This window comes from Poecilia latipinna, unplaced genomic scaffold (assembly GCF_001443285.1).
Source record: "Poecilia latipinna isolate Pla-1442-1.1 unplaced genomic scaffold, P_latipinna-1.0 Scaffold30, whole genome shotgun sequence".
NCBI classification, from domain to species: Eukaryota; Metazoa; Chordata; class Actinopteri; order Cyprinodontiformes; family Poeciliidae; genus Poecilia; species Poecilia latipinna.
The window spans coordinates 91,358-116,572 of NW_015112646.1; the positions used below are offsets into that span (position 1 = coordinate 91,358).

Here is a 25,215-nt window from a genome sequence, read left to right on the forward strand (position 1 = left end):
AAAAATATCCATTGTCAGAATTTATATTTATTTAAAAGGCCAATTTATGTCTGATTATTTATTAAGGAGCCCGAAGGCACATTCTTTACCTTTTAAAAATAAATTTATGGTATTTGGCTCTTGTTTTTGTGCATCTCAGACTACAACCCTTTTACTATAATTTATAAAGCCCCAACCGCCATATTAAACAGATTTCCTTTCACCTTCAGGTTTTATGTGTGCACCCCTGAGAGGCGCAACAACATGCCCAAAGAGAGTTCAGCCTTCGGGCTGAGAGCCAAAAGGAAAGAAAAGCGCTCTTCAGAAATAAATGCAACATAAAATGATATGAATAAAGATTTATTTTTCATATGAACAGGTGGATTCATTTTTTTACTTTATTTTACAATCTATGACAGTCTCGCATTTTTAACTTATTTTTTTTCTAGCATATTTCAGGAATGACATGGAGGGGGGGGGGTAAGGATTCCTTTTTATTGCTGAATGTTAAATGAAATACACCTTCACTGACTCGAAAATAATTGTCTGCTGCTTTATTTTTCTTCCTTATTTATTTTTTTCAGTATCCATGCACCCATCTAACCTTGATCACAAAGACATGCAGAGGAGAGGTGTTCAAACATTTCAAGCGAGGGGCGGGGTCAGGTGTGTGTTCGTGTGTGTGTGCGTGTGTGCGTGTGTGTGCGTGTGTGGGTGTGGATGGGTGGGGGAATCATAGAATAAAAAAATAAAAAAAGAAGAGACTGACAGGACATGCCTGGTACCGTTTCAACTATGTGAGAGGATCGGTAAAGTGAAGAGGGTGTCACATTTAAACTAGAGGTGTGGAGTCATCTCTCATCTCATTCAGACATACAAAACTCGACCCAGACGTGAGAAACCTGATGAAATATCTGGAAGCTGTGATGGAGGCGTGACCAGAAATCACTGTCTGTAACAATACCTCTGTGCATTTTCCAAATTGCAGATCAATTTTTTTTTTTTTTTTGACAGTTGTGGGTCAATATTCACGAGACAATTGAGTATTCAGTTTTTCTTGAAAAGAAAAAAAGGAGCAGCTGTGATATGTGATCGTTGGCTTAATTTCTTACAATGTCCCTTTAAAGTAGAGATGCACCGATAAGAGATTTTCTAATTAGACTTTTTCCTTTATGCGTTTTCATCATATAGAGAGTCGATATTGAGATGGCGTTACCTTTTAAAGCTGGACTTAGCATTTTCTGTTAGTACTTGGCGTGATCAGCGCTCTTAGCATTAGTAGGTATGAACACCAGTCTCTGTGTGTATTCCCAAGACAATGTGAACCATTACCTTAAGATTCTGAAATCCAGAGAATATTTTCTGTAATGTGTTCGGCCGTCCTGGTATCAACAGGAATCAACTCCAAGTCATTTAGCTTCTTTGCTAATGTAGCAAAACATTGTTTTGTCAGCTCCTCACTAAGCAAAGTAGCCATTTATGCAATTGGAGAAGTGTGTATATTTGTAACAGCCATTCGAAAAGGCAAAGGGCATTTTGGGAAAGCAAAAAGTGTGTAAAAAGCATCCCAGTGATGTTCAAGGTTACAAATTAACTTTCTTTACAAGTCACAATTTTAGATCTTTATCCTGACGTGACAAAAACGAGCTAAAATTTATATTTGTTTAGTTTTTTTTTTCTTTTTAAATCTATGTAGAAGTAAAAAAAAAAATGACATTACAGCCATTACTGTCTGGACACAAATGGGATGAAGTTCTCTTATTCTTGTCTACAGCTGGGTCACACTGCTGAGAGAGGACTGGGTGACCTTTGGATGTTTTGGAAGGAGGATGTATAAAGCACATGCTGCTCACTGAGAAAAAGAAAACCTATAGAAGCTTTCTTGTTCGAGTCCTAAAATATGTCGAATAATACCCCAAAATTTGCATGATTTGTTTTTAAATAATAAATATTCTAATAGAGTCCCCAACTGATGTCCGGTACCTGACGGCTCTTTCCTATAATTAATAAAAAGGGTAAGAAACTATGTAAAGTGCAAAAGTACAAGTTGGTGATGAGGGAGAAAAATCCCCAGCATCTGAATGATACTTGCTCTTTAATTTTGCAGCATGAAAAAAAAAAAAACAAATCAACAAGGAAAAATAGTTTCAGTTTATATAATTTCTTACATCCACATACTTCCTTAGGCTGCCTTTTCAAACTCTTATTGATAATGAAAATAGGTAGAACTATTTTATTCTCTCCATGTGTTTTATGAATGGATCAGTGAAGGGGATTGAGGTCAACTTGAGGTCAATGTCCTCTCACTCATCAAGCAAGTCAGTCATAGCATCACCTGACTTGTAAAAGCTGGTTTCTGGTTACAGATGGTCTGTGTACCAAGGTAAGGAGCATATTTAAGGCGAAACCTTCACCACGCACATCGTCTCATGCCATAAAAAAACATATAGCACGGGACATGCCAACAAGACAGATTGCTGGATTTCCTGCAAATGCTGTTTAGCTTGAAAAAAGAATAAAACTGAAAAGAGCTGAAATGTTTAACAAAATAGACTAACGCTCTATTGACCCCACTCATCTCCACATGTCACCTCCTTTAGTTTTGCAAAGTCAGTTTGAGTATTTGATTGAACAGTCTCCAGGCAAGCTGAGTTTGATTCTTGGCACATCTCTACTTTAAACGAGGCCGACGTCGCTTAATATATGAGCACCTTGGTAAAAACGATCATTTACAGATTAAATTCAAAATGATGAAACCTGTCAGACAGACAAAGCAGTACACAGTACTACTAGACGAGACAATATTTGGGAACATATGTGTGACGTGGAGTGGTCTAATTAAATCCTGTGTCACGGACACAGTTGTTCTGTGAGCAAGCAAAGGATGGATAAAAGAAATGGATAGATGTCTGCATAATGGCTTTAAAAAAATAACTCAGGTAGGTACCCATTTTTCTCATTCTACTCTACAGGCATTACAGAGTTTTTTCTCTTTTTTTTGCTCACACAACACACTACAGTCACCTCTTAGAAAATGATGTAGTCAAACAGCAAAATGTAAAGTTTGCATATTTTTGCATTGTATGATCCTCCATAGTTTTCACAGCTAATTCCCTGCATCGTCTTCACTCTCCTTCAACAGAGCCGCTTTCACCTTTTCTTTGCGTGGGACTGGTAGACTGCGTGTTTACCTCCAGGTCCTCAACTTCCGAGAACCGTCGTCTTAGGTAGGCCTTACTCAAAGGGGTGGGGAGAGGTGAAAGTGGGTGTGTGGGGTGGGGTTATGTGGAAATCCTGAGACACTGTGTGGCCTTTAAAACAAGCCACAGAAACAGAATGGGAACAGAATGATAATGAGATGTGGGAGGAGAAGTCGTTTTGAGCGAAAACAGATGATATCTTTTGTTTTGGTCTCCTACGTCGGTATGCCCCCTGTGTGCCCGTCAGCTAGGCGTTTGTTGACCTCGTTCGAGGATGTTTTCAAGAGGACAGACTAAGGGAAGACTTGGGGCCAGATAGTTGTAAACACATCATTAAGCAATGACCTGCATAATACAACCCGGCCTTACCTGTCCACCTACACAAAGGGAGGGAGAGGGGAAGGGGCCAGTGGCAGCTCTCTTGAGATCCTTAATCTCCTTAACCTCACGACATGATAATTGCCCCAACATTCACGAAAGCATGCAAGCGACATTACACTCACACAGATTCATTTGTACCCGCACTCAACCCAAACATCACCATCTTCTTTCTCCGTCTCTCAGGGCACATACGTCAGAAATATTCTACATTGTGTTTATCGGGCGTTCTGTTACATCCCCGAACCACCAAACCCTACAGGACGAATCATATTAATGTAAACACACACTTTATGTTGAAGTGGTTTATATTGCGTGACATGGAAGGGGTTATGCTCCAGTGGGGACAGACTTCTCAAAGAATGCCTTTTTTTGGAAAGAAAGTGAGACAGAAAAAAAAAAAAAAAAATCAGACAGAACAAAAGAACATAAATGTGTATAAAAAATGAGGCGTCCATATAAGAAAGGCTACAAAAACCTCCACTGGCCCTCTGGCATCGGCAAACAGCAAAAGGCACCACAATATTACTCTATTTTTTTTTTTTTTTTTTTTAACGTTGTGAAAAAACTGGCACATCTTTTTTTATGCTGTAAATCAAAATGTACATATAAATAGAGTTTTCCCTATAAAAAATTCTTTGCTGTTAACTAGTAGACAACTTTTGCTAAAATGAAAATAAATATTTCATTTGTTTAGAATATCTGTCAGTTATATAAAATAAAAATATTTCTTATAGATGCAGGTCTATACTATATTGATTTTTCGTTGGTTCGTCGTCACTCTTTAATGGGGCGTACTGTCCGGTTTGGAGTGCGACTGTGTGAGTCTTGTATGCATGTTGCCACGCCCGCTGTGCCACCCTGATGAGTGAGAAGTCCGACTGTCCACCGGCCTGTAGATGGTGGAGGGCTCGGCGTTCATGTTCTGCATACTGAGAAAGGGAGTGCTCTCACCGTCCTCCTCTGACTCGCTTTCTGTTAGGCAGCTTCGAGATCCATAGTCCCGAGACGCCTCGTATCCACGCGGGGCCACGTGGCCGTTCAGTCTGGATCTCCTCCAGCGCCGGCTACCAGTTTCACTGGACCCACTTGTCTTTGGTTGCTCCCGAGAGGAGAGGTACTCCTGGGTGGTCTCGTAGTCTTCTTCCTCGGCCAGCCGGTAGGGGCTGGAGGGCAGGCTGCCCCTGCTGTTCTTTAGATAGGTGCGGCGCTGCTGCCGGTAGGGCTCCTGGCACTGGGCGTCATGGAGGGGCACCTGGTAGCGGCGCAGCAGCGGCTGGTCATCCTCTGGAGGATAGGGGTTGTGGACAGCAGGAGGAAGCGACATGGCGTGGCTGGCATTGGGGGACGTTATCTGGAAGGTAGGCACCTGGGGGGGCAACGAGTAATGGAAATCCACCGGGGACAGGCGGGCTGGTGTTGTCAGGGCTGACACGTATCTGTTTGAAAATACAGAGAGACATTTACAGGTGATTGGAGCAGGACAAAGAACAGAGCAGAGGAGGAGGAGCGTACGGTATTTTGAAAAGTGAGCACAAATCACACCCTTATTGTCAGGTTGAGCAGAAACTAGAACAGTGAGTGGGAGGTACTTTTCCATCAACTTGTTTTACATCAACAAGTTAGGATACATGGTGGGCATTAGTCTACTTCCTTCTGCAGAACGTCTCTCATCAAGTATCTGTTAAATTACGATTTACAACTGACTCAAGACAAAACATGCTATTGTTGGCTGATTCATTTTCTCTTTACTGCTCAAGCTGGCTCCACTTTTGTTGATGATGAAATCATCTTCATTGGAAACGATCCTGCTCAGCCTCAAAACAGCTCCCCAGTGACCTTGGTTTTCCTGATCGCTGTTGTTTTGCTAACAGTTGGATCCAATAATACACATATATTATATTGATCTGCATTGTATAAAAATAAAAGTTCTTGTCTATAATAATTTTCGTAGCTAGAAAAAAAGAAGATTATAAATCTCCAGCATTTATCATCTTCCTCGTTAACAGATTACGGCAACGTTTGCATTATGGCTTTAGGCAGGAATAAAAAATATAAACATTGTTAAAGTGGAACAATTTAGCGATCAGTCACAAATTTTTTCTGTAACTTGATTAAAAGATTTAAAGTGTAATTAGGCCGGTGTAATGTAGCCAGCTAGCAGTCCGTAGAGAAGAGAAGGACTTGTATTATTCTACGCTCCATAAAAACAAAACAAAAACTTCTTCTCATTCTGGCACTTTCTCTGGGATCCCATTAAACAGAGTTTAAGTCACAGTAACATATACACATGATCCTCCTTCTTAGATGATTTATTTTACTTTGTAACCCTGATTCCATTTTAATGATTTACAGGACCGTTCCATATTGTTCCCATTTATTTGTGTGTTTTTGCACTTTTCCTTTAACAGCCTCTTGGCCAAGTCAGGCTTTCTGATTAAAACATGATTCTCAAACATTTTACCTGGTAATATAAAGATAAAAAAAACAAAAAAAAAAAACAACATACTGTTTGAAACTCGTAAGGTTTTAAAACTTTGATATACCTTAAAAGTGCATGCATCAGGTTTTCATGGCAGGTTGCAAGATATGGAAGGAGTTGAAATAGATACATCGATGTCACTGATACCTGATTCTTCAAAAAGTCAGATACTTGGATGAAACGTACAGCCAAACAGCTGTAAATTTGCATTTGGAAGCAATAATGGACATTTTTCCACTAGAATTTCAGACATCAGAACATAGGGAAGAAGAGGACCTTTTTTGTTGCTTGGCTCTTTTGTCATTGACACTGCCAGCAAATTTAAATTCAGCTTACAGCAAAAACCATAAAAAGTGACTTACTGTACATAAAAACCAGATTTTTTGAATAAAATGTATACGGCAGACATGAAAGCATAATACTTTAGAAAGTCCATTGTGTATGAGCAGCTGTGCAGAACGTTCATGCTAAGGCGACTAGCCTGATGTTTTAGAAGATAAGGCTGTTACTGTCTGTCATGCCCAGAGCTGCATAAGAAGATTGGTATCTTGGTGCCTACAATATAAAGAAATATGCACAGGATAAATATAGACTACAGCAGAGTTGATGAAAGCCAAATTTCCTCCCTTGTCAGGTTTTCCCTTTGTGCTAACTTGAGCTTCAACTATTTTTATGGCAGAATTATTGTCTTTTGTGACTGGCACGTGGCTTACTAAAAAATAATAAGAAAAAAAAAAGAAAACAAAAGCAGCAAGTGAAAAACAGCCTCAAGAGCAACATATTAGAAAAGGAATAGTGGTCCTATAGCTGCAAGAGCAGAGTTCCCACTGACATAAGCACTTTTCCTAACTTCTGCCTTCCTTTGCATATTTGAACATCATGCCTGCTGTGTGTCAGTTTCCACTGATTGCCCTCGCTGGCCTCTCGAGGTGGACCCGGAGCCAGCAGAGAGGGGAAACTTTTCAGCGGGTTTATTGCAGACCGAGAGCCAAATCGGCCGGGCAGGCCTCGCTTCCCACCTGTCGCTGTGCGGAGAGTCTCCCAGCGAGTCGAACGAGTCCCCGTACCGCAGCCCCGGCCGATGGGGATCAGTGTAACCACAGTGAGCAGCTCGCCGCGCCCGCGCTTCCATGCACGCAGGACTGCTGCATTTACTGGTCCCCACGGACGATGACATCATTCCCGGCGAGTCAGAGAGGAAACTTTCAGAGCGTTCCAGGCTCCATGTCCGTTCCTCATGTCTGTCAAATAAAATAGGTGTTAACATACACACACCCTGAAGTGTCCCCGAGATATATTTCTCTCTCTTTGTAGACGCTGAAGAATGTCTTTGGAGAACAAAGGGAACCGTTTTACTGTTTCCGCAGGCACAAGTGTTTCGGTTTAATTCATGTGTGTTAAAACCAAAGATTTGATTTCGTAATCTCCTCCCTTGCAGTTGATCTGACCAGTAGAAACTAATGGTGGTGATATTCCTGTAGGCTAAACAAGATGGGCTTATTTCAACGCTGCAAAAATTTATCTGTAGTGTTTTATAAAAGTTTTAAAAAATTTATCTCTTATGAACATTAAAAGCTTAACTCACAATTGTATTATTGTCTAAAAAATATATATTTCTAATCAATTGAATTCACCAACCAAGTAAACAATTTTGTTTTATATAATCTTAAATCACAACAAATTAATCACAGTTCTTTTTTTTTCTTCTTTTTTTTTGATTGTCACATAAATTTCAGACATCGATAACCAGAATATATACGAAAGTCATTTCTCAAATGGTGATTTCATGTATTTGGGACGAAAACGTTACCATAAATGGAAATCGGTCTTACATTGCTGTGGGCGAATTTTGGCCCACTCGTCTAAACAATAGCTTGCTTCGATAAAAAATGAAGATTTTCAAACAAGGATTGCCTGTTTACAGTTTGTTTAACTCAGGGTGTTGACTAGGCCAACACCAAACCATCATTTAACTTGTTTTCTCCCTACCCTGTCAGAAACTGAGTTGATAGCGTGTTGGTGTGTTTTGGATCAATGTCTGGCATAATCCAAGAGTTTATTTTTTCAAGTTGGTTGGATGGCATTTTTTCTATAATAAATGAGATAACCATTTCAACACTTTATGCATTTTGTATGTTGGCAAACACTTCATCATATTAATTATTTCATGAATGGCATGTTGATGCACAGGCAGATAAACAACTGAAAACCTTTATTTGACCAAAACTAGCCAAAATCTCAACAAAGCAGGATGAGCAACAACTAACCAAACAAACTGAAAACCACAAAAACGCCAAAATCAAAGGGACATTGTGAAAAATGGAAATCTGAAAAGCATCCTCTGTTTTTCCCGATTCAGACATCCTCTGAGTTGAGATGCTGGGAGAGCAGAGAAAAGAGTTTGAAGGAAAACAGCCGACGGGTGGAAAGACGACACGCAGGAAACAGATTGAGAGAACCCGAGGGAAACCGAGGACACCTAGTGACGATTACAGGCAACAAAAGTCTCCGAACAAAGACTCTGGGACGAGATAAAGTCTAAGGCTCTCACACAACAGAGACAGGCCAGTAAGAAGATTTTATCGAAACAAATTTGAAATAAAACCTAACCCAAGCAGTCAGAAATACAGTGAGAAAGAGTGGACCAACAAAAATTAGTCACAAAGGATGAATTTTTGTTGCAGTACATCACATCAGTCCAAGAAGGCATAACATGACACACACACAGCGTGACACATAATGACTGCTTACCTTTGAGTTGATGAATGGGCTCGTGTGGAAGAGTTGTGAGATCTGGAAGAGGCGTGACTGGCTGGGAACGATCGCTCTGTCGCGGGCCGTATGACTCGCTCAGTTGCGGGGACATTCTTTGATATGTACTGCGAAAATAGAATCAAAAGATTAAGAAGTACAAAAGAGAGAAAACTTTGGTTCGACGTGTTTATGTTGTCATAGCAACGCACATCCACCATAGGGATTTCCTCTGGGCCGGGTCCTGGGTGATTAGGTCCGTTAGCAAGGTTACGATTGGGATGTTCGGGACACATGTTCTGTCGCATATGATTGTGCATCTTCTTTCTTTGTTTCCTGTTGAACGATTTTTTATTAGTTTTTTTTAATGTTAAGCTTGCAATTTAACAAAAGAACTAATTATTCATAAAACTGCATAGTAGAGGGATCGTATTATATTTTAAAGCTTATTAGTATGACATAAATGAAAAAAATATATATATTTATAGTGACCTACTCATTGTTTTTCAAATCAGACGGGTTACTTTAAAAGCACATTTTGTCAAAAATAAAAAATAAAAAAATTCTTGGCATGTCAAACATGAAGTCTTTACTTTCTATTGCATTCTAGTCAGCCTAATGCCAGATTTTTTTTTTTTTTTCTAGAAAACATTTTTCTCAATTTCTTAGCACAAAGTAGATATAACCATCTTCAATTATTTTCAGTTGTAAGCATGTGCATTACTGAAGGGAAAAAAAGTGATGATATATGTCCTTTAGAATATAAACTTAATCCTATGATAAGCTTTTATAATCTTTTCACTAAAACCCATTGGCTGAATTACACAGATTACACATAGGCCCATTAACATGTCATCTGCAGAACTTACTTGGTTTTACAGTAGGCAACCACACACAGGATGCCCACCACCAACAGAGCCACACAGATACCCGTGATTGTCAGGACTCTTTTCTGGTAGAGTTCTTCTGCCTCTGTCAAAATTAAACCCACGAGACAACAGAGAGAAAAGACAGGAAACAATTAGCTTCACAAAGGAGGCGATGCTTCCCAAAGTACTTTCCAGATCTAAATCCTGTGTCGACTAAATCTTCATCCTCCCAGCAACACAAACACAATATACTCTAAGCGGCAACAAAATCTAAAATGTCTATCATACATGTAGCAGTGCTAAACTTTACAAAACTACACAGCTACTCAAGAATTCAGAAAGGAACGAAACATGTTATCACAACATTATAGGAACCAGTTAATTTAAAAGTTAAATATGATTATTTTGAAGAGTGATTTGTGTTTGAACAACAACAAAAAAAAGAGCTCCAGTGCGGCGTGGCTGAGGCAGAAAATGCTGCGCTGACGGGGGGCTTTGATAAGTGATGTGATAGATTTCTCACATCTCCTCCCATAGGAGGCTCCGTCTTTCATTCTCCGGCAGCCATGTTCGTCATCATGCCAATTTGTGAGAAGTTTATGGCACCGTAAATAAAGTTAGTTTATCTATAGGAGTAAAGTGGGAAATATTTCACGGTGCATGTCATCTGCTGATAATGACTTTACACAGAGGAAATGATACTGGTGTTTCTGCAATAACACAGTGTTCCTCTGTTCCAGTGCGTGAATGCACTTGTATAATTGCACGATGTCTGAAAGGATGCCTCCAGCCATTATTCTAAAATCTCACACTCTGAAGCTCTTTTCTGGTAAAAGAAAAAAAAAAGTGTCAGAAGACAAAAGCCAACAATGAAAAAGAGACAGAAGCTGACAGAAAGGAAAGGGAAGGCTGTCAAACATTAAAATATCATGCATTAGAAAACAGAGGATTTGAGCCAGGAACACACATATCATGATTCAGACTTCAACATTGCATTTCTGCGCGGCTAACAACAGAGTATTGCAATGAAAAAATAGAGGAGATCACATGTAAATCAAAAGTGAGACAAGGCATGTCAGGAAAAAAAAAAGATAGAGATGAAGGATAAACGACTTGGACAGAAAACGGAGTCAAATCATCGGGTAGGGACAAACATGAGACATCATGCTTGTTATGAATGAAATTAAAATCCAAGCTTCTAAAAGGGAAAACTAACTCTCGTGAGTATAAGGTGGAAACTTCTGATCACATGTACGGAGGGACGTTTTGAATCCATGTTAATGATGCCGGGCGGAGGACATGTGAGCTCATCATTCATAAGAGTTATGATCACTCCAGAGGTTGATTGGTTAATAAAAAAAAATAAAAAAAAGGGGGTGGGGGGACGATGTGTTGTACAAATCAACAAGCATGTCACATTGACGGACACTATGGGAGCTAGGCTAGGACTGAGAGTCAAAATGGATTGTTTCATACCCATAAATTCAATCCCAAGATGCTCTGCCATTGCAGAGGGTTGACAGATGGAAGGAGAAACGAGAACAAAAACAAGAAACAAGAGAGCAGATTAAGGCAGTGGCACCTCGGAGCATACATGTACATAGTGGCGGATAAGTAACTTGACAACACAGCCAACTGAAACAACAAACATGTCAGAAATTGTGCAAGACAAGACAAAAGCGTGCAGCACACACTTCAAACTTAAACTATACAACACCGCACAAAACAAACCAACAATACTAACTTCACATTCACGATTGGGGCTCTCAGTTTGGAGAGGCGAAGCGTGTTCTGGTAGCTGCATGTCTCAACCCAACAATCTTTAACTTTGTCACGACCACAAACATTAATGTGTTTGATTGTGTTTTAAGGGACAAATCAACAAAACATCGAGAATAATTGTGAAGTTGGAGGAAAAGAATACACCGTTTTGAGAATAGCATCCCTCAGGATGATGGTGCCACCGTCTTGTATTAACTCCTAACAGAATGAGCCACATCTTTTTTTTTGTTTTAGTTTTAGTTATCTCACTTTGCCTGAATACTCTCCGAGGCATCGTTTGTCGTACAACCAAGTGAAAGTGGCACCGCTTTATATTTCTCACAATTCCGTTCTGCAGAGATGTTTCAAGTTGTTACATAAACAAACTCTGTGAATGGGAATTGAATTTCGGTTGCATAGTAACCCTCATTGCTGCTGTTTGGGGAAAATATGTGTCATATGCAGAAGATTACCCGTGCTTTTCACTGTTCTGCCGTGCAGAACTGCTACACTGTCAGCTCCCCGACACACCCATCACATGAACAGGCAAGTTAAAGGGCTGCTGTTAGAACAGCGGTTGCTTCAATACAGCTGTACTCAATATTGGAATAATATCGTTGAATTATTGCCGGGCCTAAGCTTTCTGGCAGCGCGAGGCCACGGGGATGTTGCACCAACTAGCCGAGTCCATAACTCTGGCTACTCTGTTGGTTTACTTGGGCTTAGGCGAGTCCCAGCTGTCCTTATGACAACATGCCTTATTAATTCAGGCCCTCACGGCTGAGCAGAAGAAACCGTACTCCTTCTCTGCTGTATCTCATGAGGAGGGATGCATCCTTCATCTGGGAGAAGGCTCAGTAGGCACAAAACGGGAGTTTTTTTGTTCATGCACTTTCTAATATGTTTTCTTTTAGCTTTAATTTAGGGTAAAATTAAGATGTTTTGACTGTGCCTTGCAAAAATGTCATATCCAGAGAACTTTGTCACATCTTCTCTTGTTACAATCACAGACTTTAACGTAGTGTGTTTTATTGGGCTCTTATATGAAACAAACCTCATTTCGATGTGGAAGGAGCATGATGCATGGTTATCAGAATCTTTTACAGATACAAGTTTGAAAAAAATGCCCTTCCCATCTTTGCTTAAAATTGAAATTTTTAACTTTTTTAAACATTTTTCTAAAACAGCTTCCACTCCACAGTCACATGCAAAGTTTGTGGCTACAATGCGACCAAACATGGAAGTGTTCAATAAGTGTGAATAAAATCACTTTATTAAGACTCATATCAACTCGTCTTTTATGTTTTTGGTCTCTCTTCATGCTGACAAGATGTTGTACAAAGGAACAAAGCAAAGAGAGGCTGGCCCGTCTCCATACGACTACACAGCAACAGGAAATAGACGCCGACCTTGACGCAGACGAACAGCTGCACCAAAGTGAGCGAGAGTCGGGAAAAAAACACAACAATACTTTGCCAAAAAGACAAGTAATTCCACCGCAGTGCATTGCTGCTCAGTGTGAGGTGAAATTACTTGTAGTTAGGATGGAGAAGAGAGACAATGGGGGGAGAGATGGGATGTTTGCAATTTATTCTTTGCCAACATACAACAAACGGCATATGCGAGTTGTGTAACGTGGACTGCAGAGACGGGTCTCTGTAATCAGCAGGCAGATTAACAAGAGCAGATGCACTCACTGCTGTGTACTTTAAATTGAAACTGTATGATCTTGCAAACACATGGTGATTGCAAGAATGCAATGGGATTAGAAGGAGGTAATTTTATTTATTTATTTTTTTTTAAAACAGAAAGGAATCTTGTTTTCATCGTCGTAGAAAACTTAAGAATGTTTTCCGTAGCTGCATGGGTTTGTAACAGTAATGTAGCATCACTTATTAACGTTGTCGAATACTTTTGTGATACTTGAAAGCACTTCAGCGGCTTTAAAGGCAGGCAGACTGAAGGAGAAGTTCGTCTCCAGACTGTTTTTATAGGAAAACGCCTGGAGGGCAGGATCCATCCAGGAGAGTCCTCAGCAGATCTTCCACTTATTTTGGGATAATCTTTCAGTTGATGGCTGTTTTTGCCAATGTCACGTTGCAGAGTTGAGATATTAAAATTCGTCATTTCCAATGTGTGCAACATCTTACAGTTTTTGTTTAAGTGAAAATGTGTCATTTCCCCCCTCCGCTTCACACTTTTTCATTATTTCCTGTTGATTTATCACATAAAATTCCAATGAATTACATTGATGTTTGCAGATGTGACAGGACAAAATGAGAAGAGTTGAATATTTTTGCAAGGCACTTTGTGCAATGGGGCTGTTCCAATTATGAGCACTTTTTTGTTGCATTTTTTTCCCCTGAAGTTCTGCATGTTAGCAGATACAAAAACTAGCCGTATTTTTTTAATGATGGAGCCCTAACCTTTAATTTTCTCATGGCTGTAATTGAGGAACTCGGCATGCGATCAACTGGTCTGGAAAGTGAAATGAGCGGGGGCTTCTTGTCACAGCTTGAAGGGATGCGATGCTTGACTTTCAGATGCATGCAGGTACAATTAGTCAAGAATTAAACAAGTATTGGGAAGTGTTCTGTCACGTTGGTTCATGTTGCATCTGACAATACAGCTAATTAAAATCGTAAATTCAAGGGAATTCTGTGAGAGACATAATGCAGTAGAGATGCTGCGTTTTCCCTCTTTCACTAGGCTGAAACACGCTGAACATAGAATGTCACATGCCTTTTCATTGACAAGTTTTGTTCAGATCTGGTTCTGCATTAATGGACCGTCTCGGGTAATATTGCACATTCTTGCATGTCTGCGACCGATTGCATAAAGAGGCGTGTTTTAGCGTTTATCCTGCCAGTGTTGTTACATGCAGCTCATTATGTGCAAACAATTATCTTCCAGGGCAGCATCTAAAACAAAATCACTTCACAACAGGTCGCAGGCAAATCTACCACGGGAAAGCACATGCAAAGCTCTTTGAGCTGCAGGAGAAGCGCACACACACACGCACACACACACACACACGGAATCACATGCTGACCAACCACAGAAACACGCTCTACTAATCTGTGCCAGCTTGTGAATGAGTCATCAAAGGAGACACAGATATAATTATTAGGTAAGAACAGGAAATGAGCGCAATCTCTCTACACCCAGCGCACATGCATCACACGAGGACAGTCTGACACAGAGACAGAAGAGACAAGTTGACATACGGTAGAAACTGGCCATAACGTAGGTTTGACAGCGATCACCAGTAAAGTCATTTGGACACCTGATGGGAAGAAAGCCAAAGGAACAGAGGGAGGAGATCAGTGAGGAAAAAAAAGGAAGAAAACAGAGGGACAGTGGAGTGAAAAGGAAGAGCATGTGTAAGGAAAAAAAAAGGGGGGGAAATCAGGGGGAGGGGTGGGAGAGAGGGAGAGAGACACAGAATTAGAACAACAGCAAAACTATAGACAGCAAAAGGAGAGTGTTCCCCATGGACGAAACCACTGTGTGCATGGTGCTGTGCACAGCTCATTGCGAAGTTGACCTAAGAGGGAGGAGGAGAAGGAGAAAGAGCGAGACGGTCGGGGTGACAGGAGTCCACTGGAAGAATCCAGGGACAACTGCATCTCTGTTCTCAGCTGCTCAATATCAGGTGGACATACTTTTATTAGGATAGGGCATGTACGACCGCAGGGGCTCGTTCTGCGAGCATCGAGGACCGAAGAATCCGGCCAGACAACTGGGAAAGAGCAGACATGTGTTATGAAAAAAGAAAAACACAGAGAGTGGGGTGCATTTTCACATTTCAAGGCATTCATTTGTGTAGCATAACATGTCACAACATGTACGGGAAAAAAATAAAAAGAAGGGCTCTCAAGATCATATCCAGTTTTAAAGCCGGGCTTTTGAGACCTAATAAGTGACATTATTTTAAAAAAAAAGAAAAGCATATTCCTTCTAAATGTAAACTCGTGCTCTTTAATTCAAGTTTTGTGCTTTTTGATGCATTTATAGAAAATGTATACATTAATAAAACCCAGTAAGAGGTGAGGGATAGAGGCTTTTTTCCTACAAGAAAACTAAAATGCCAATTTAAACTTTTTTTCCTGATAGTGACATTATCATGGTCTGACTTTTTTTCCATCTCAAAAACCCGACACATATAAAAGGGCCTCTGGATACTTATTGGAGCCTCTGCATATCAATAAAACAAACACAAATATTTTGCAAAATACTCAACAAATGGCTATTATTAAACAAAAGCTGATTTCTGATAGTCTCCCGTTTATCCCCATGCAAGTCTTCATCCATAAATCAACCGGAGGAAACCTGTGCAACAAAGCTGAAAATGGATTAATGAGGTTTTCCTTTGTAAAGCCTCTTGGAATCCCAGTAGCTGTGCTCACAACCTGCAAATGTGAGAGTGTTATTATTGTAACAACAAATCAGATGAAAGTAAACTCTAAATTTCTCACTGGAATTTGTGAAAACATAGATGCTTCCTAATATTGGACTGTTTATTTTACATGGTTTATGATGATAGCATGTAGCTTAATGTTTTTGTAGCTGAAGACAGACTATCTCCAGGATCAAGGGTGTTGACCATACTTCCTCATTATAATCCCATTAGAATAAGTCAGCGGGCCTCTCAAAGGGCCACCAATATTTTACCGACAAGTAACAAAAGACTGGCCAATCCAACGCTGAGGAAACTTGGCTGTAAGTTAGAAAAAAAACAAAAAGACCTGCTGAGTAATTAAGAAAAAATTAGAAGAGAAAACAGAAACGGTGTACTGGGACGGGACCAAAACCAAACTTGTTACATGCAGAACGAAATAAGCAAATTAGCATGGGTTTGGACTTGTCTGGAAGGATCTGCTGTTTGCAGATACTTCAGTTCCAGAATGAGGTAGAAATATGTACACTTATTTTTTTTATTTTTTTTTTTTGTTCTAATAGATTTTAAACATATTTTGGAAGAAAAAGGAATACAAAGTTGATGGTACAGATGTGTTAATTTGTGTCCAGCTCACTGTAATGAGCTGAACCTAAGAGTAAAACCTCCTGTGTCACGTTTATAGATTACAAATAGAGCATAAATGTGGCATGAGGCTGAAACCTAACCTAAACCTTTACTGGAGCAAAGGGAGATGAATACAAAATGCCAGCCACACTTTTCAAAAGTTCAATTTTAAACCTCTCTGAAAACCATCTATCCTCTTCCTTCCCCTTCGTAATTATGCAGTAATTTATGTTAACTTGTCACAAAATGTATTAAAAAAAAAATAAAAAAAAAACAGTTTTGCCAATAATTGTATGATCAACTCCTCTCGGCTAAATCTGACCATCTTTGTTTCCCACTGCATGAAAATATCTAATATAAAACAAAATCATCATGTTTAACTGTTAAAAATATTCTTGTTGATTCTGTTTGTGTTTTACCTTATTTGTAATCCTGTTTATATATATATATATTTGAATAGACATAAATATATTTAGTTTATTAATTAACCTCACTTTTTCAAACCTTACACATCAATGAGACGGAGAGGAGTGTAAAAAAAAAAAAAACAGACTTGTCTACGTGATTGTTTGGCCTCTCAGTTATAACCAAAGAGAAACCTGGTCGGTATTGAGTGAAATGGCGGTGGGACAACAAATTGCTGCAGGCCTTCCCTGCATTATCCAACGTTTCTGGACCTATGCCCCGGCCGTGAGTGAATTAGCTGCAGCGGCTGAGTTATGGCCGCCTCTGATTTGTACACAGCCCATCAAACTTCTGTTGCAGCCGTGTCCTCACTGGTTGTTTAGACGTTCTTCCTCTGGCCGACTTGGCAGCAGAGCCTTGCTAATATTTCGACTTCACGTCAAACCGACTGACAGACTTATGTGACAGTTTTTGCTCCCTAAAAAATCTGCACGGTAATGCCCGACAACCTTTGGAGGGAGATTAATTTGTTTTCTGATATTAGTTTCTACTTTATAAAGTCAAACTAGCAATATCGTATTCACTGTCTGTTTTTGCTTTTCGTCAAAATTTGGAACGGTTTGCATTGTTCTTTCAAGAATCTAACCTGAAGAAAAGACATGTAATTTTTCTCGGATTTTAAACAGATGTTGCATATAACTCACATTGGATTGTATATTGTTTTCATTTAACCAGTTCATGAACTAGAAATAATAAAAATCTGAATTTTTTCCAAGTAAAAACACAGAATCATTTCATAGTTTGTGACTTTACAACCACAAACTTTTGTGTTTTTTATTTATTTATTTTTAATTTTATGTGGTAAAACAATATATTGGTTACTGGAGAAGTGGAAGTAAAATTGCATCTAATAGAATATTTTTTTTTACTTAAAAATCTGAAAATAAAAAGCATGCATTTGCATCTAGCCACATTGCGCAAATATATCTAAACAAAAACCTAAATTAAAATCACAGGCTTGTCAGCAAAACTTCATCATGGAATAAGCAAATAGTTTTGTAGTAGTTTTTTTTTTTTTTTTTTTTTTTAAAGGTGCTGCAACAGATCAGAAGACATCCACCCAAGATTAACCAACTCAGAACCTGAAATTAGAAAATGTATTAAAGTGTAGAGAAAACATTTGAGGATCACCTGAATGAGTAAACAGCTGCTGAAAAATAAAAATGTCTGATGAAAACAATCAGAAAACTCCTTGTTTATGTTCTCCTACACACCATCCTTACTAATGTTTCTTGACCGTAAGCATCAGACAAACTCAAATCTAAACGACAGAGGCAGGAAAAAAAAAAAAAAAAAAAAGGTTGTTTCTTAGAAAAAGTCAACCCGTTTTCCACTTAAAAAGCAATGATACAGAGTTAAACACATCCTTGCACACTGGCCTTGATCCCTTCTCTCAAATGTAAGCAATGATTGTATTTATCTCATTGGGGGCCTCGAACAGGCATAAATATTTGCTCACTACTAAACCAGTGACTCATGACATTTTAAAAGGGCTTTTAATGTGCAGCCCTTCTCTACACTAAACAAGACTTAAAAGAGTAAGCACACACCGCCTCACTCCATTATTAGCGTTAAAATACACAACAGGTGGCAGATTAGAGGAACTGAGTTTTTTTTTTTTATGTGTAACTACTGCTGCTGAAAGAAAACTGCAACCTAACGATGAAAACAATTTTTAATATGGTGCAAGAATGTTATTATACAGCAAAACATCTTGTAAAGATCAAACTCTGACAATAAAAACGGGGAATATCAATATCACCAGGAAGAAAACTCACTTGCAGGACATCTTATTTATACCAGGGATGAAGTAACAGTCGCCGCCATTCACACAGAAGGCCTTCTCTGTGTCATTGCATTTTCGGGCATGGCCTGAGCCTGGAGATAGCGTTGTGGTTACTAGTAGAAAAAAAAAGAACAAAAAGAAACAAAAGACAACGTTAAGACATTTTCACATGCATTCCCAGACCGCAAGAAATATTGTCAAAACTTGTAAAGATGCGCAAAAAGTCATGCGATGCAGACACCGTGGAAGAGCTCTTTAGGAAATAATAGTGTATTTTCTACGAAAATCTTTTTTTTTTTTTTTATAAATCTATCACAAGTACAAAGTTAAATAAGAACTAAGCATGGCCATTTATCATAGTTTTTGTCCATATTTTGACCATAAATAATGATCTTTAAATATTTACATGAAAAATGATTCAGTTTAATAAACACAGAAACTCCACACATGTTGGCAAAGATGTGAAAAAAGCCTTCAGCCCGTGTCACGTTGTATTTATGTCCTAAGGAAACTGGGTATGAATTGATAATTATAAAGTTTCTCAAAACTTGAGATTAGATCTGAAGTTTTCAAGATCTGAAATTAGGTCTGCTTTAAAGAAAGATTGCTCCCCAAGTCTACTGATTACCACGGTCTCAACCAAATCACTGCCTCTCATTTCCACAGCATTCGGATCAGTACATTGCACCGCTATATCCTCCAAAGACCTCCACAAAACTTATCACCTCACCTGTATGTCTGAAACTCAGACAGCGACACGCTTCAAACTCAGATATGCCCTTGCTGTATTCCAAGTCCTGGTCAATGATGTCTTGATACGTTTTCCTGGGTTCTTCAAAAATAATCCTATCTATGAATAATTGCTTCCCCAAGTCTTGTTGGTTCATTTCTCAAGAAAAAAAAAACTCCCATCTGGCAGCAAGATAACCAACCTTTACGTCCAAAATGTGTGTAGATTTCATGGTGTCCCCCAATGGGAAAAGTTATGCTTAGTTCAGGTTTCCATCCTCAAAGTAATGGTGAAAACAAACAACTCAGTCAGGAAATGGAAGTCACAATTAGGTTCATAACCAATTCTAATCCTTATTCACGGAGTCAACTTTTTCCATTGATCGAAGATGCACATAAATCCCACGCCAACGTACATATAGTTCATCAGCAAATGGACTGAAAGATGTGGAACTAAACTACTTCACCTCTCCAAGGAACCACTGAACAAAATTAACAAGCATAACAGAATTCCAGACCCAAATTATTAACTCGGCCAGAAGGCATGGTTTTCTGTAAAAGATTTGCCCTTCAAGTGCCATTCTAAGATATTCAACTTGCCTTAATAAAATCCAACCTCAGTCCCACTGCTATCCATTTGCTTTTTTTCTCCAAAACTAAGAGCACGACCTTCTGTTTGCCCAAAATCAAGCAGAGATGACTCCATGATCACCAGCTGCACGGTTTCTCCACCATCTGGATCTTCTGAGCCACCAAGAGGCATCTGCAAAGGCAGGGCGCCAGCACAGATCTGGGGTCCATGGCTTTTCCTGGCTCTTTTCTCAGGAAGGGAATGATGCAGTTCTGTTGCCCTCTATGTTACTAGTCTACTAGTATACTTTTGTGTATACTTGTCTTCCTGTAGAAACCCAGCTGAGTTTCTCCTTTTGCGTTCTCTGAAGTTACTTCCTCGGAAATCGTCCAAGTTCTAAGAGGGTTTCGAAGAACAAACCTGGAACACTTACCTCCACGAGCATCCTCCTCCAAAGCCGACCTTCTTGTTCCTGTCAGTCTAACCTTTCTGTCCTTCATTAACCAAAGATTTTCATACTTGGTGTACATTATTCCATGTACTCACCTGTTCCTTTTGTCCTTTCTGTCGTGGTGCTGCAAGAGAAGTTGTTCATTGTACAATCCACGCCTGAAAGATAACAAAGAAACCAGAATTTTACAACAAGTACAATAAACTTATTAACATGTCTGAGTGATTCTGTTAAAAAAAAAAGCTACAACTAACCATGACAAATAGAAAATAATAGATATGAAATAAAAAATTGGCTTAGTTGCAATAATTTTTAGAGCAGATGGAAGAAGAGCCAAGTGGCTCAGGTGGTAGAGCAGGTTTGTTGTAGGCCTGGAGGTTCTCGCATTCAACCTAGTCCCCTCCCTTCCCGGGGGTGTCAGGCCGGGCAGCCGACGTTAAACCTCTGCCAAGTCTGTGTGCACGCAGCTGTGGCGTGTGGGAGGCTGTAATGTGGAGTGAGGCGCCAAAAAGGAAAACATTGTTGATAGTAGAGGTAGCAAAAACGGCGATATCAGTTAATTAAACTGAACGCCGGGAAGTAAAATCCATGCCACTGCGACTTATATTAAGGCTTTTAACTTGTGTTTATTTGTGGTGACAAAAGCATAAAGGTTGTTGTATTTATGAAGCTGAATTATCTTTCTTAGCAGTCGCCAAAAAGATTACCCTAATGCAATCTCTCCAAGTCAAAATATGAATAAAAGATATGATTAATGGTCATGCTTAGTATTTCTTTAAATATGCACTTCTGGGACAGTTTTATCAGAGTGACAGTCCTGTATATCTACAAGTATTCTGTGATTTACTTATAAACCACACTTTTATCTCCAAAGGGACTCTTTGATGCTCAGCCTCAGATGTAATTGTGTCTCTAAGCAGTGTTGACACTATCTCAAGAAGCTTCTACGAAGAAAGATAAATATTTCCCTGACATAACGTAGGAGTTGTTTATGCACTGACTCAATTCGCTGGAATGGCCCGAAATGTCATGTATCTGAACTTAATCCCCCTTCCTCTGACTGAGCTGACATAACATGCCTGGGATGAAGTCTGCTTATCAAAACACGGGGACAGGTAAAACATGGCAGGATTGGGCTTGAGGAGAGAGGGCTGTGCTTCGCATATCAGATGCTGACATGTGATTGTACCTGAAGTTCGATGCTGCAGTTTGCTGGTGGAGATACTGATGCTTTGCACCGAGAAAAAAAAAAAAGTCAATAGCTCCAACATATCTGTAGTCTGATACTCATGCCGTGCAAAGTGCTGTGACAAGAAATCGCTCAAGGAATTTCTTCAGCGAGGCCTCTGGGTCTGTTTGCCTCCACGGCGAGGTTTCACAACTCTTGCTTCTCGTTCTTTATTATTTCAAGAAGAAGGTAGAGATGTTTTGCTTTGACTAAAAAAAAAAAAAAAAAACTAGAAAGGTTTGTTCTTCTATTAGTAAGCAAAGTAAATCAAACTTATACTAAGTCAATGCTCTTGTTTCTAGTCAGAAAACACAGAACTTTTGTAAAAAAGAAAATTAAAAAAGTACAACTGCCTTGCAAAGCAGTAAGGTTGTCTCTGCTCAACTCTCAAAATGCAGAGCAGGCCACACTCAAAGAATCTCAGGTTTAACTCCAATAAACATCCACCCAAATAATAAACCAAGGTATACGTTTACGGCAGGTTTGATCTGATTAGATTAGTTAATGTGTGGTTCATGGCCAACATCTCAGCTGCAACTGGATTACATGTCTAAACTCCTAAGCTTCACTGTCACCCATATTCCAGGGTTTAACAAAACACAATAATATTTTCATACCAGCACACCCCTCGGCATTATCCGCTGCCACTTCCATGGGAAAACACTTTCAGCTTCGGCAGCAGATTGGAGCTAGCTTCACTTTCACCTGACTCGTTCGGTTTGCGTCCTGCCAGGTAAAACTCCTGATAAAAAGATCAGGTAAGGACTGAGACACCTCGAAGGACTGCATGCACCCTCCAATGCTAAATTTGGAAAGCTTTCCTAGGGGTTTGGCTCTAAAATGTGTTAGTGAAAAGACAGCAAAACAAGCTGGGTGAATCATTAAACAGAGCAGCAGCTGTTGATGTTGGGATGGGGCAGAGCACGGGGAGAGAGGGAGTTACAAAGTTTTCATAAAGTTTCGAAGTCGCTTCGAGAGTTGCTCCTTCCCGTCATAATGCTGCACACTGCCAGTCAGCTGCCTGACAGAGGCGTACCATACTGCTTTTGTTGATTACAAGAAAGAGGGAAACTGTTTGCTTGGAAAATGAAACTTACATCTGATTATAACTGACTGTGGGATCTACTCAAGCAGTCTGCCAAAACAATTACTGGTTGAGTTTGTTATACTTGTGCTATAATATAATGAGAATGACAAGATAGTACATTATAACACTATAATGTATTATAATTCAAATATTCTGCAATTCATTCGTGTATGTAGTTTGTGATTTTTCTTTTTTTGTAGCAATATTTTAACTGCTGAAGTCTATTATTTTTTAGTGAATAACAATTCTTGGAAAATAGATCAGCTGCTAAAAGTATGGGGAAAGTTTTACTTTAAAATGTGATGAGGGTGGGTAAAGCAGCCAAGCTTGCTTTGGTCACAGATGAATAAACATCACCCCTATTATTTTCTGTAAAATAACAGCAGCCGTGTTTGGTGCAGTGATCCTTTATTGAACTTATTCCACTCAAACGTGGCAAGATTTTTGACTGACATGCAACAATCCTTTATTGATATAAGACAATGTGTATATATATATATATATATATATATATATAAGTGTGTAAAAAAAAATTGAAACAATTTTTAGACATGGTTTAAACTTGTCTAAAACAGACTAGTGCTGTTTTCTTAATGTCTGCAGCACATCTGAGCATTTCTAAAGGAATAGATAACATAAGCATGGGATTGATTTCCATTTTTATGCGTCTTCGTGCTCAGCTATATTTGTTGACAAGTCCTGTCAAATCCAATCAGCTTGGTACATTACAGGCATTTCCTCAAGACACAAAATCCTGGAGTGCATTAAAAACAAACTGCTCAACTCAGTCATTTTCTTTGGTTGGCATTAATTCTGGTGATCACTGTGAGAGACATTAGTTGGATATTAAGCAGGTTATGATTCACTTGCTGATCATTTAAAATCTAAACACAAAGTTCAAAATCAATACATTGTAAAAATGAAGAGCAGAGGCTAAAGTGAAGCCAACAGGTTTTTCGTCAAACGTCCTTAAAATGGGAACCTCTGCTAAACAGCCGTAGCAGCAGGCTGGTCTTGTGTTGACATCCAGCTGAGTACTTGCAGGTGGAGCCCACACATCTACACTCAGTACACAGGATTCATTTAGCCAAACAACAAATCCCATCTGTTTGTCTTCAAGGGCTTTTTCTAAGAAGCAGAAGCGTGGCTTTACCCTCCTAACAGTGAAATGAAAAGGAAAAAAAAAAAAAAAACTAAACGCAGTCCTTCCTAGACAATTCAAGAACCCCCCCAAAAAAAAAATTTTGCTACACAATTTCTTTCTGTACTTAAGTTTGCTACGATACCTATTTGTAAGTATGATTTTGCAATTAATGAGACAGTGTCTACTTCTGTGGGGGTTACATATCAAGCTTATTCGTGCATTTGGCTTAAACTATTCAAATCTACGAACAATATTTTCATAAATGCATAAATGAGCGTGGATGATCTGTATGAAGTCTCAGAGTGCCTTCAAAGCTACCGAGGTCAAATTCAAGCTTAACGAGCCTTTTGGTGAGACAACTACTGATGACTGGAAGATGAGGACAGTGGTTAGTCTTGATTTGATCAATTATGACTTTTAACAAATAATTATAGATCGACGTGTGTGAAAGGTGTAAATAGAAACAACAGGGGTATGAAAATTAGGATATTGTACATTTTTTCAGCCCTCTCAGTGGCTAAATGCAACGATAAAAAAAGTATTATTATATGTAATGTTTATGGCATTACACAGGAAAAAAAATCCAGGGTTTCTAATTTTTTCTTTTCTCCCTCCACTTTTGCACAACTTTAAAACTGATGCTTGACGAAAATAAAGGCGTATTTCTCACATGCACTAAGAGATATCTAAATATGAAATTCTGTGAAAATAACCATGAAATAAAAGAACCACGTTGGACAGTAAAAGATCTAAGGGTTCAGTGATGCATCTATGCAAGGATTTAATGCACAGATAGAAATTCTCCTTAGTGCTTTGTCACTGTGGATTGCAGAAGCACTGATGAAAGCTCAAAAAAAAGTCCGTCCACTTAGTTCGGAAAACTTAATACACATTAAGTATCCTCTGGAAACTTTTCAGTGCAAGTTGCACATCTGCAGGAGATTTTATCAGGCTACAAACACGTATAAATACCATAACTCGCTTCGACATTTTGCAACAAGCTGCAAAAATAAACCGATCGATTTGCTGGCTCTTACCTAATTAAATGAAGGTCTTTTTTTTATTTATTGTTGTGCAACCCAGCGTGTCTCATCCAACCACAACTGAAAAGGGGGCACATGTTTGGAATAAAATCATCTCTGGTACTAATGTTTTGCAATTTGTCTGTATTGCATGTCATAAACAAAGCTGTTTTTCTCCCTAACTGCCTTTTTTTTCTCTTTTTTGACGCATTTTCTTTTGTCACACCACCACAAAATATGATAAGATTACAAGAACTACAACATTTGTTCGCAGCCTATACAGTTA

The 25,215-nt window shown here is 39.1% G+C and overlaps 1 protein-coding gene across 4 annotated transcripts in view; it reads right to left on the reverse strand.

The window, feature by feature from the left end:
* Positions 1-972: 972 nt before the first annotated feature.
* Positions 973-25,215, reverse strand: part of nrg2a (neuregulin 2a) — a 91,207-nt gene continuing 66,964 nt past the window's right edge. Inside the window, exons 4-12 of one of the 4 annotated variants that reach the window (XM_015039900.1) lie at positions 20,544-20,606; positions 18,690-18,810; positions 14,648-14,706; positions 11,136-11,159; positions 9,660-9,762; positions 9,003-9,126; positions 8,791-8,918; positions 7,059-7,280; positions 973-4,996 (exon numbers count right to left, since the gene is read on the reverse strand). In XM_015039900.1, the coding sequence (XP_014895386.1) occupies positions 4,342-4,996; positions 7,059-7,280; positions 8,791-8,918; positions 9,003-9,126; positions 9,660-9,762; positions 11,136-11,159; positions 14,648-14,706; positions 18,690-18,810; positions 20,544-20,606 (1,499 nt within the window). In that variant the 3' untranslated portion in view covers positions 973-4,341. Of the gene's footprint in view, positions 4,997-7,058; positions 7,281-8,790; positions 8,919-9,002; positions 9,127-9,659; positions 9,763-11,135; positions 11,160-14,647; positions 14,707-15,085; positions 15,163-18,689; positions 18,811-20,543; positions 20,607-25,215 lie in introns of all 4 variants that reach the window. The other 3 variants (XM_015039910.1, XM_015039918.1, XM_015039929.1) reach the window with 3 other exon arrangements.